Here is a 13662-nt window from a genome sequence, read left to right on the forward strand (position 1 = left end):
CTGGTGTGTTGCGTTTTTTTAACATAAAAAAAAAAGTGTCATTTTTTAAATTAATTATCGAGTGCTTGTTGTGGAAATGTTCACATAAAATAAAATAAGCTAACTTTAAAGAGATTGTTTTCACATGACATCCATATAAAGAGTTCATTTGAAAATCATATATCTGCTGTTAAATTTTTTTTGTATCCAGCTAATTTACATACACTAATTATACATACACACACATAATTATATGTGTATATATATATACTGTATGTGTGTATATGCATATACATATACACACATATATATACACACACAATCGGAGATGCCTGTTATTTTAAATCAGACCTGTCCAATATAAAAGCATTTATCTCCTTATCAAAATGTAAGTTTTTTCTTTTTGTTGAATGCAAATATCCAACCATCCATCCATTTTTTACAGCTTGTCCCTTTCGGGGGGTGCTGGAGCCTATCTCAGCTGCATTTGGGCGGAAGTATAACATTTGGAATTTCATGTTTATCTGTGTTGGCCCTGCGATGAGGTGACAACTTGTCCAGGGTGTAACCCGCCTTCCGCCCAAATGCAGCTGAGATAGGCTCCAGCACCCCCCGAACGGGACAAGCGGTAGAAAATGGATGGATGGATGGAACCATTTAACGGCGGCAACATCTGTGAGAGCATCACTATTTCGGCAATAGAATTTGTCTCCGAGTGGCGCTCAAACGTGCCCAACCGCCTAATCAAAACGTATGTTTGTTTTTGTGTGTAGACAAAGCAGGAACAGAAACATGGAACAATATATTCATATTTATTGCTCAAACAGTACAATTGTCATCTTGCCACATAGCTCAGACCTACTTCCCATTTCCCTCTACAGCACTAAGCCTTCTAAATAATGCTACATATATAACATGTAGCAACACACAGACGTCCTCTCACTTCCCAGTTCACACGTATTTACATATTTATTTAATCGTTAGTTATTCAGGGTTAGGCAATTAAGGACAGATTTTCATTTGCAAAGAGGCAGCATTTACATGACAGACGTGTTGAATTGTGACGATAATCTCTCATCGTCTCTCATTTACCAACAAAATTATTGCTCTAAACTACTCACTATTTTACAAATGCTCTTAATGTGGGAGGTAAATGTGTTGGAATATAACGGAACGTTTCAGATGGACATACACACTTTTCAAGCGTAAAACACACAGAGAATGTCTGCAACTTGTGGATTACAGAGCAGAAAGCGGACAATAAGGAAGCCTTCATGGTGTTTTTTTTTCTGTAATTATAATTATTCATAATATTAGTTATACTTGATTGAAACAGTACAGTCATTTGACACCGAGCTCTGAATATGTGCATACTTTTACTGCCATCTGGTGTCTACTTGAAGTCTGTGTGGTATAAAACGTGTAAAACATCAATACGGTATGTTTTTCCACACAAAAGGCTGGAGGGACTGAATGATACACAATCTGTATGGTTGGGCTATTCAACCGGTAGGGAATGACACAATACCGGCCCCTGAGTTCAGTTCAAAACTTGAGAGACAAACATTTTTGCAGTAAATTCCTGCTGCTGTTGTATAAAGGAACTAAACACATTAGCAGATCATTGCATTTACATTTTACCCTAGCGAGCAAACACAGCACACTGGGGTCCAAAGTTGTGATGTACATAACTGAGGCGTTCCTTAATGTCCCCATTTAAGTCGTCTCCTTTTTGGCAGTTACACTTTTTTTTTCGTCATGTGATTTATGTAACTAAGGTGTTGCTGTAGCTTGTTTACTTCAGATGCAGTCCGTAATCAGTTGTTCAACTTCTAGTCGTGTTCCTCAAGGTTCCTTTTTAGGTCCTCTCTTTTTCATCATTTGGTCTATTCAACTGGTGGCCCGTGAGTCCAGATCGAAAATCTTGTGAGAGACCCACATTTTCACAGCAGATTTTTAAAAACATCAAAGCAGGAGTCGGCAACCCAAAACGTTGAAAGAGCCATATTGGACCAAAAATAGAAAAAACGAATCTGTCTGGAGCCGCAAAAAATTAAAAGTCGTATATAAGTCTTATAATGAAGGCAACACATGATGTAAGTGTCTATATTAGCCTACTATCAAAATGACTATGTGTCGCAGGCTGAAGCAAATCTTTGTTGACAGAAATGTTGAAATGTAATATATATTCTACACATTTTTACAACATTAGAAACCATTAGTGAATCAGAGGCTTCTCAGAAGGTGAAATAACTCCTGGAAATTACTGGCTTTTAATAGCCAAAGGTATAGATGTGTGTGTCCAAGTTAAAGGAAACGTCAGGCTGTCTTATTTTAATAGATTTATTACAATCTTTGGCAAGCTAGGTAATGTTTGCTGTGGTCTGGAACAACATGGCACCCAAACAACTATCTAAAATGTAGCCAATATTACATACAGATAATGTGTCATGAGACATGCACAACTAAATTATATACAAAGTGGATAAAAGTAAAGGATATTAAATTAGCTCAAATATACCTACAAATGAGGCAAAATGATGCAATATGTACATACAGCTAGCCTAAATAGCATGTTAGCATTGATTAGCTGGCAGTCATCCATCCATCCATCCATTGTCTACCGCTTGTCCCTTTTGGGATCGCGGGGGGTACTGTAGCCTATGCACTGACCAAATTTGGCTGATTAGCACTCCAACAAGTCAATAACATCCACAAAGCTCACCTTTGTGCATTCACGCACAGCATAAAACGTTTGGTGGACAAAATGAGACAAAGAAAGAGGGGAGGATTTTACATGTGAACAAACTGTTGCGTCACAGTCCACACTATGGTGAGTTCAAGAACCGCCGAAATAGGTAGGACAAAACGATGTTCACCAAATACTCTCATCAGTGAAGCATACACACAAACACATTAAACAGTGGGCTTTCTAACAATTGGGAAGGGTTGTGTCATGTTTGTCCTCAAACAAAAAACATACTAAAACATTTTCAATCCTTTTTTAAAAATGCTCTAGCGTGGCACTAAAGACCTTAAGGACCTTTTTGCAAAAAAGCTCCTTAAAAACAGCAGAGGGCTCCTGTAACTCTGACAAAATAAATAGACCAAAATCAAATGTCTACTGTAGATGACGCTGGTTCTTCAGAATATACAAAATAAAACTAATAGTGAATGGAGAAGTCCGGTCCTTAGCTGTCTGGATATGTGGCCCCAAAACAACTTAGTTGAATATCCCTGATTTATTGAGTACTATCTCAAAGGGTAATTTCTGAGATGAATGTTCTCTTTAATAAACAAAGTGCTTCGGCCGTCGTCCGACGTGTTTAACGTGAACCTACTGTATCTGCCCCACAGGAAGTTGCACCAGCAGTTTGAGTCGTACAAAGACCAGGTCAAGAAGATGGGGGATGAGACAAAACAGGCTCAGGAACAGAAGAGCGAAGCCCCAACCTGCGGGATATGCCACAAAACCAAGTTTGCCGACGGCTGTGGCCACCTCTGTTCGTATTGCCAAACGAAATTCTGTGCTCGGTGCGGAGGACGAGTGTCTCTGCGGTCAAATAAGGTAACGCCGACTCACACGCTTGGAACTCTCCATTTATGAAGGACACACATACAGATGTCCCATCCTCAGGCACATTTCTCCCTGCACTACACAGTCAAATCATAATCTGGGAATGGAGCCAGTGGTATCTCTCACAATAACTCCTGTTTTTCATCTACTATATGTATAGACTATTTCTGTTTTAATTGACTGTTTCGCTGAATGTCTTAATTTCCAGCTCTATTTTTGTACACTTAAACTACACTTGTCCTATTTCGCCACTGGAGGAAACTATTCCTCCTCTTTTTTCCCCCCCACCAAGGAATGGCAAGTGACTGTTTAAGTGTTTACCTACACTCTACAAAAAATCCCAAACAGACTAAGCCCAAGCTTTTAGTATTAGACCGCTTTGGTTTTAATCATAAGCTTAAATCTTTCTATGCAATACCATCCAATCCTTTGCTACTAGGAGTATGTGGTCGTATTGTCAGGACCTATTACTGCCACTCACAATCTTTCTCTCCCTGCATTGCCCTTTCTCACTTCCTTTTTTTCCATTTCTGTTTTGTTTTTCTTTCTGCTGCATTCTTGCTTTCACGGAATTGCAACAGGAGGACAAAGTGGTTAGAAACCTCCTTTTCTGCATTTGCTTAGTGTGTTAGAAGCGTTGTTCCATTGCAGTGAAGTGTACACATGCACATGCAGCAGCCCCGAATAGTTTGAAACGAGCATGAGAGAGATATGGAATAGTGGTGATAATGCTGATAGGAATACATTTATTATGTCGTATTTAAACTGTTGTGTTGAAGTCTGGGGAAATTGTTATAAATCCCATCTACAGCCTTTGGTAGAGTGGTAAAAAAAAATTCAAATTCAAATTCAAGACAAAGTTATATGTTTTTGCTTTAGTATGGGGAACATATTCTAAGTAACAAAGACTTAATTTAGAGTTATTTGGTTAGGGTTAGGGTTAGGGCCAGGGTTAGAGGGTTAGGGTTATAATAAGGCCATGCCGAATAAGGCATTAATAAGTACTTAATAATGACTAGTTAAGAGCCAATATGTTACTAATTTGCATGTTATAAGCAACTAATTAATGGTGAATATGTTCCCCATACTAAAGTGTTACCATGTTTTTTTTTACTGGTGCACAAAATGAACCGTGCATGAACATCACCTTGTTCAAACAACAAAACCAACACAGTGCATAAACTCACAACAAATTACACACCTGCAAATCAGTCTGACTTCTGCTGTTGCCATATCCGTAATACGCCGATAGGGAGAAGTTTTTATTTACACGATGAGTCGGGTGTGTCTTGACCTCCGCCGAACCCCTGAGGCCGACTCACCGAACCCCTAGGGTTCGATCGAACCCAGGTTAAGAACCACAGCTTTAGGCACTCTGCAGAAAAAGGCCATTAGGATTGTGTCCAATGTTCACTACAGACATCATTCAAATCCACTATTCATGGAGTTAAAGCAACTTAAACTGCACGATGTGATCAACTTTAAAACTGCTCAAATTATGTTTAGGGCATCCCAAAACCCTCTACCATCCAATATACAGAACCTATTCCAGGATAGAGATGCTCACCATAGTTACAGTCTAAGAGGAAACAACAAATTATATTTGCCTGAATTTAGAACAACTTTAAAATCAATGTGCATTTCAGTGCGTGGAGCCACTCTGTGGAACAACGTAGGGGACGAGTTAAAAACGTGTTCTAACATGATTCAATTCAAAACACTGTTTAAAAAAGTAGTACTGAAGAAGTACGAGGAGGAAAGAGTGATGCCCTCAGCACAGAGCGATGGGAGAGAGGTGTATGGTCAGAGAGTATTTGGGCCTGTGTGTGCGTGTGTGTGGGTGTGTGTGTGTGTGTGTTTTGTCTCGTCTTGTCTTGTCTCATACTAACAGTGGTACTATTATATTGTTAGTGTACAGGAGTTTTTCTCGTTTTTGTTCTTACGGTATTGTTCTTGTATTATATTGTTTATGTTAAATGTGGAATGAGTGAGAGGGGTTGGGATATTATAAGCATCTGCTTCATCCAACCCCTTTTCAAGCCTTGCATAAATGTCTCTGCCAAAATGTAAAAAAAAAGTAGATATTATTTTATTGGATGTCGGCTTATCGAGGCTGATTACAGTGGAGCATCTGAGAATCCGAAGCTAACATACTGTGTGAAGTATGTGGGACGGCGTGGCGAAGTTGGTAGAGTGGCTGTGCCAGCAATCGAAGTGTTGCTGGTTACTGGGGTTCAATTCCCACCTTCTACCTTCCTAGTCACGTCCGTTGTGTCCTTGGGCAAGACACTTCACCCTTTGCCTCTGATGGCTGCTGGTTAGCGCCTTGCATGGCAGCTCCCGCCATCAGTGTGTGAATGTGTGTGTGAATGGGTAAATGTGGAAATACTGTCAAAAGCGCTTTGAGTACCTTGAAGGTAGAAAAGCGCTATACAAGTATAACCCATTTATCATTATATAAGTGTGGTGAGCCTTATGGTGGTGCAGACACATGAGTTGGCAGACGATGTTCATTTGAAGTATGGCTGGCGAAATAAACACAACTTCACTGAAACAGTGCAGCTAGCATGAACACAACATTTGCATGAAAGTGACACTATGAGGGGGTCACTAGTGGAACCACTAGTTAAGGGGGGCTAACGGGGGATTGATTTATGACCCCGGAAGTGGGAATGGCCTAAACCGGAAACCATCCGGTCGCCATTTTAATTTTGTAGTGTTTGCAAGCTATCCGCCATCTTGATTGTAGTCCTTAATGATTTATGAACATACTTGCCAACCCTCCCGATTTTCCCGGGAGACTCCCGAATTTCAGTGCCCCTCCCGAAAATCTTCCGGGGCAACCATTCTCCCGAATTTCTCCCGATTTCCACCCGGACAACAATATTGGGGGCGTGCCTTAAAGGCACTGCCTTTAGCGTCCTCTCTCACCTGAAAAGGAGACTATTATATATGTCTCCGTTATCCATAGGTTTATTTATAACCCACAGTGTTGGGTTAGTTACTGAAAACCAGTAACTAGTTACAGTTACTAGTTACTTCATTTCAAAAGTAACTCCGTTACTAACTCAGTTACTTACACCAAAAAGTAATGCGTTACTGTAAAAAATGACTATTTAGTTACTTTATATATATATATATATATATATATATATATATATATATATATATATATATATATATATATATATATATATATATATATATATATATATATATATATATATATATATATATATATAAAGTAACTAAATAGTCTTTTTTTTTTTTTATTTTTTTTTTTTATTTTTTTTATTTTTTTTATTTTTTAGGCCCCATTTAATGCCCTTTTACAGGTACTGTTATTGCACTGGAGAATAATACAATCTGTTGATCAATTTGACATGCATTTGCATCACTGAACTCTGCTAAGCAATGTAGTCTGCATACAACACACAAAGACAAAGATATGTTTCAAAGGGCCAATTTATTTTAGGCCAAAACAAATTGACAAAACTATTTTAAATAGCTGCAACATAACATACATAAGTAAAAAACAGCATAATAACAACATAGCTGTAAACCAAGGAAGGCACACACTACATACACAAAGCCTAACCAGGCGGTTTTTTTTTTATGTCAAAGAATTCTGAAATAAAATCATGTCTGAAGCCCAGAACACTCTACACATTTCCCCAGTTTTAGTTTAGAGATAAGGAAAGATTGGCCTGGCCCACTAGCATCCCTCTTTATGTTTGTGAACTTTATAGTGTATACATTTAGAGTGATGTGATAATCAAACACTCTAGAAGTCTAGAATGAAAGAGCAACAGTATATCAAATCAAATCAAATCAACTTTATTCATAAAGCACATTTAAAATTGACCACAGGGGTAGCCAAAGTGCTGTACAATGGGCAGGTTAAAAGATAATACGAGAACTGAGCAAACACAACACAACACAGACAGAACACGATAAAAAATAAATAAATAAAATAAAATATAAAGAGACTTGACAGAGCGTGTGTACCTTCAGTGCGCAGTGCCTCGTTAAAATCCAGCCGCTGTTGGAGGTGGAGGTGAAGTGTGTCTCTCTTTACTAGCTTTGTCGAAGCATGTTGCTTTTGTAGCTGTTTCAGCAGATTTTAATTGCTAGGATAGGATCTTTGATCCAAGACAACTTACATTCAACTAAAATGTTTTTTTCTTTGTGGTCGACAAAAGAAAAGTAGTGAGAATATCTCCATGTTAAGACACTCGGCTTCGGGCTTCGCCATGATGTCTTGTTAGTAAACACAGACACGCCTCCTCCCACACTCCTCCCACACACACACACACACACACACACATACACACAGACAGCGCGCAGCACGCGGCGCACCTCTTTCTTGTCGCCTCTTCCGCAGCACTACCATAAAACACACTCAGATCTTCTCAGTTTCTAGCCGATACTACATAAAAAATTACGGAAAATAACGCAGTAACGCATCATGTAGTACCGGTAACTGAGTTACTGAATATAAAAAATAACGCGTTAGATTACCATTTACCGCCGAAAGTAACGGCGTTACAGTAACGCGTTAGTCCCAACACTGATAACCCATAAAGTAGGCAGGCACTGAGCTATTTCTCAGCGTGTGTTTATTCCAGCCGGCGCGTTGATACACTGACACACAACATCCGGATTCCCATCATGCATTGCTTCAAAACTACGGCAAGTAGTAATGTCCAAAAACATAACAGAGACGAAGCAGAAGAAAGAAGAAGAGACATGGCGACGACGAGTAAGAAGAAGAAGTACGCTTGCAAGTTCCAAAATGATTGGAAAAAATAATTTCAGTTCATCCAGGACAGCTCGAAGGGGAAGGTGTATGCTGCCTGCAAATTTTGTAGATCAGACTTCTCCATTGAACACGGTGGCCGAACGGATATACTCATTCATTAACGGATTCTGAGGTCTCAAGGTTGGCAAGTATGTTTATGAAGCTTGTAGTTTTGGCGTGTAATAGTGGCATTTTGATGCTGAGACTAAAAGTGTGTTTTTAAAAATGATGGATGTTAGTGTTCCTCCTAGGAGACCGTCCCAATGCATGATGAATCACTATTTTATGATTATATATACATAATGACAGTTACCACAGAGATCTAACAAACATTAGTTCCTATGGATAAGTGTTGGTTATTTTCCCGTAACTGGGATTGCCTTTAACACGGTCACATATGAAACCGTCGAAGCGGCATCATAGTGACCGGGTCGCACGTGGTATACCGACAAGCAGCACCATAGCGACTACGTTTCTGCCGAAGCAAAAACTCTTGCCTTTAACACGGGTCATATGTGACCGTGTTAAAGGCAATCCCAGTTACGGGAAAATAACCAACACTAATCCATAACAACTAATGTTTGTTAGCTCTCTGTGGTAACTGTCATTATGTATATAATCATGAAATAGTGATTCATCATGCATTGGGACGGTCTTCTAGGGGGAACACTACACTGCAAAAACTGAAATCTCAGTAAGATTAAATATCTCAAATAAGGGTGATATTTGCTTATTTTCTGTCTGATAAGATAATTCTTCTCTCTAAGCAGATTTTATGTTAGAGTGTTTTACTTGTTTTAAGGGTTTTGATCCTAAATTATCTTGGTAAGATATTATAGCTTGTTGCTGAGATTTTATGACCTATATTGAGTAAAACATGCTTGAAACTAGAATATCAACTGTTGCAAAGCTGTGTCATCAACACTCACAAGTATAAAACTACTTTTTAAAAGTAATAATTTCTTATTCCAAGCATGAAAAAAAAAATCATGACTTTGACACAATTGTGTCTCATATTAAAACAGATGACAGCCAAATGGACTTTGCTGTTTTATTTTCAATGAAACAATAGAAAATACGTACTCATATAGTAGTACAGTTGTTATTAGTGAGAATATACTTATTTTAAGGTATTTTTGGGTTCATTGAGGTTAGCTAATTTTACTTGTTTTGGAAACAAGCCAAATTTTCTTGTTCTTTTGGCAGGTAATTTTGCTTAGTTCTAATAAAATACCCCAAATTTTTGTATTTTTTTTTCTTGTTTTTGAACACTGACTTTTTGCAGCGTAACATCCATCATTTTTAAAAACACACTTTTAGTCCCAGCATCAAAATGCCACTAATACGCGGCAAACCTACAAGCTGTAATACTCTTGTGAGCCTGTAGGGGTCATAAATCATTAAGGACTACAACCAAGATGGCGGACAGCTTGCCAAAAACTACAAAATTAAAATGGCGGCTGAATGGTTTCCGGTTTAGGCCATAAAAGCCCCCTCACTTCCGGTAATAAAACAATCCCCCATTATCCCCCGCTGGCCGCCCTTTTTTGGTGGGCCTAAATCTTCTATTGTGCAAAATGTTTCTTTTTCAAATGGCTTTATTTATACGCTCAACATGGAACAGGATTTACAACATGCAAATTATGACAAATGCCAAATCCGGTGGTGCGTACAGATCTGTATCGAATTAGAGACTTTTATAGGTATCGACCAAATTCTGTCTGTACTACTTCCATGCCAACAAAGCAAGTATGCCTGATAGAAAGCGCTCAAAAATAAGGCTCCACTTTTCAAAATGCGCTAGCTCAGTGTTAATTTACCTTGAGTATGCCATACACATGCTACTGATTAGCATTAGTGATTTTACATAGCGATTTCAACATCTCGAAATATGGAAGTCAAAATTACAATCAAGATGCACGTTGCAATTAAATATCGGGTGTGTAATAAGTACAATACTTACTGTAGAAAACCCTTTGTAGAGCTCAACAAAAGACAAGACTGACATTCAACTAAATGGCAAAGACTACTTCTTGACTCCAGCAACACATGTAGGACAAACTGAAATGATTGTATACTTGCGATTGAGACTCAGAAATGTAAGAAAACAATGTTAATTTTTTATTTTTTTTACAAGATATTTTGAGTTTACCAATTAATATTACATATAGCACATGAGCACACACAAAAGTACTTAAGATTGGTACCGTATGTTTAAAAGGAAAAGATACCCATCCCTATTTGTATCTATTATTTCTACATTTCTAAATAGTAACAGCAGAACAACACAACATCCACAAAACACTACACAACGCAATATATTGATTAAAAAGTGCAAACACATCTTCCAGGGAACACTTTTTGGCCGTCTTTTGCGAACAGCTACACCAAGAAGAAACATCCGTAGGGAGGTTGTGTTCTTTTTTAGATGACATTTGGGAAACTGACACCATGTTGAACTGGTGATGATTAGGAGTAATGGCGGAATGGTTGGCAAATGGTCTCCGGGAAGTTCCCCTTTGTGAATAGTGGTGATGTCTTCTCTCGCTAAGTGGTGCCATGGCCTTGTTGCTCTCCTGGTCAACCTTCAATACAAACGCTGCGGATGCAAGTGTTAAATATTCATGCGACGTTAGACAAAATGGAATCTCATGAATGAGTAGATAGAAACAAGCAGCTACGACCAATAATAATAAACACTGTAAGACTTGACAATTTGGCATCATTTAACGACTACTCTTCATGCTTAGTGAACATATTGTCGTAGATATTTTTTAGTATAAGGCAGTGATGGGCTGTAAAAAAGCTACATGTAGCTAAGCTATCTAGCTTAACTACATTTTCCAGTAGCTTGGCTACTTTTTGAACGAGGAGCTTTTCTTGTAGCTTAGCTACTTTTAGACCCATGTAGCTAAGGAGCTTACATCAAAGCTATATAAATGGACTGCGAATCCAGGCCCCCCAAAAATAATCTGGAGAAAATACAATGACCTGGATGAATGAGAACATCCATACATATGGAGAACATTGGTTGGTGTTCGTATGATGAGTCACAATTGGCTAAGGTTAGGGCAAAACATTACGGTCTGGCCAATCAGAGGCAAGATAAGGCGGGTCATCGAAACCAGTAAGCAAAATCATAACAGACACTTACTCATGTCACATGACGACAAGGGAGTCAGAGACAGAGGGACGCTTCAAGCTGACTACTCAAAAAAATACATTTTTAGTTAAAAATGGCAGAGGTTAAAATTCCTGTAGATTACATTTTTCCTTTAGTAATAAAGATGACGTGCAGGAAACCCACAATAATGTGTGTCCTTAGCCATATTTAGACAAATGTATACGTTTAGCGAAAACAATGCCAAAAACATTAGTTTTTAGTTGTTTATTCTGTGGACCAAAATCATAACTGCTCTCTTCATCAAAGACGTCCAACAAAAATTTAGGAACACACATTAAGGTGAGTTGAGTTCATGAATAATTTACTGCACATAACCATTACCAACATTTCCCAAACAACGCACAAGTCATTGTTTTTTTGTCAAGGTATAAATAAATGCTTTTTTAAAATATTTTTTTACTTTATGTAGATAAAATGAATAACATTATAGGAGTGGGCCAAGGAAAAGGCAAATTAAGTAAATACATACATTGGGGTGCGGGGACCCCTATAAGTAGTTGTAGGGTGTCCCCAGCTAAATGACAGATAGTTAATAGTAATTGACCTTTATTAGGGTCATTTGTACATTCTCAGTTACATTAACATTGATATTATGCATGTGGGCCCATAGATAGAAATGCCGTTAATTGTAGCTTTGATGTAGCAAGCTACTTTTGCAGTGTAGCTTGCTCTCTATTCTCCGGAGATAGCTTCACCTGTAGCTTAGCTACATTTAATCGACAGTAACTTGTAGCTTAGTTTACTACAATTTCAATCGCTGTTTATGGATGATAACTGGTAATTATTGTAATTGATTGTAATTATTGATACTTTTGTTTTTTGGATGTGGAAGCTGTTGGTGCAGCAGATTTTTGGTAATCTGGGGATGGGGATGTAACGGTAGCAAAATCTCACTTAACGATATTATCACGTATTAAGGCCACGGTACGATATTATTGTGGTATATGTAAAAAAAAACCTCAAAAATGCCATAGTGTGTAAAATGAAGTGGCAGGAATGTTTAGGGCAAACACACTTACTGTAATTGAACACAAACATAATGCTAAAATCATCTAATCATACTACAAACATGTATTTTAAGTATGAATAATTGTGCAGGAACATCCACTGTTTCATGCAAATCTGAAAAAAAAAAAACTTACTGTTGAGTGTCTTTAAAGTGACAATGTAAATATCCATTATAAAACAATAATGTTCACTTTAGTGTCTTTCAAATTTTCCTTACTAGGAAGCAGTGTCCTCCACAGTGGACATGTTTATATCAGTTTGGAATATACCGTTTCTAAGAAAAGTTAACTAACAATTTAACTTGTAATAACGTAAATACCTCCCAAACTGATGTTTGGCTTTGCTGGCTTTAAAAATATTTTCTGGGTGATAGTTTATGAGGTGCCGACTTGTCCAGGGTGTATCCTGCCTTCCAGCCGGCGATTGACAATTACATTTGATCAAACTAACAGCATAAATAAATCAAGTTTGAACTGTATTTGGATGCTAAATACCTTTGAAATACTGTAGTGGGACTGAGTCCTCAGAATCCCTACACGTCCTGATGGAGTTCACCACCAGTCCTGTCATGTTTCCTCTAATGTAGCTTCAAAGAAGCCAGAGGAAACTAACAGTCTATGGGGAGGAGGTCATGTGCGATTAAAGCAACTCTTTACAACACTTGTGCTTCTTGCCCCTTCAATGTTTCTGCTATTAATATTTGGATATACAGTACCCGGTACATGCTTTCTAGTGGTATTACATGCAACTAGATACCACTATTGACGTTAAAAAGATATATTTTCTACACAGCATTCAAGGTAGCATTTGTCAGGGCAAGTTAGATTTTTTTTTTAACAAAACAGGAGACATGTTTTCGTTAAAGAGGACATATGATGATTTTAATCTACATGTAACACCTTCCTTGTGGTGTAGGTCAGAGTTCTTCAACAAGGAGTCCGTGACCCCTAGAAGGTTTGCAAAGGTACCGCAGGAGGGATCATGACATTTTTGGATTGATGAGACTTTTTTATTTAATATCTTATTTTATATTCCACATGCAATTCTTCCACAAATTTAAATGTATTTCGATAAACATGAACATTGATCCAAGTCACTGTGATGTGTTTAGAA

At 38.0% G+C, this 13662-nt stretch overlaps 1 protein-coding gene across 23 annotated transcripts in view; it reads left to right on the forward strand.

Moving 5' to 3' along the window:
• rims2a (regulating synaptic membrane exocytosis 2a) overlaps positions 1-13662 on the forward strand; it is a 305210-nt gene that overhangs the window by 66020 nt on the left and 225528 nt on the right. For all 23 annotated transcript variants that reach the window (XM_062063652.1, XM_062063653.1, XM_062063656.1 and 20 more), the window contains one exon: positions 3337-3547. In XM_062063652.1, the coding sequence (XP_061919636.1) occupies positions 3337-3547 (211 nt within the window). The remainder of the gene's footprint in view (positions 1-3336; positions 3548-13662) is intronic.

Source organism: Entelurus aequoreus, linkage group LG11 (genome assembly GCF_033978785.1).
Source record: "Entelurus aequoreus isolate RoL-2023_Sb linkage group LG11, RoL_Eaeq_v1.1, whole genome shotgun sequence".
In the NCBI taxonomy this organism is placed as follows: domain Eukaryota; kingdom Metazoa; phylum Chordata; class Actinopteri; order Syngnathiformes; family Syngnathidae; genus Entelurus; species Entelurus aequoreus.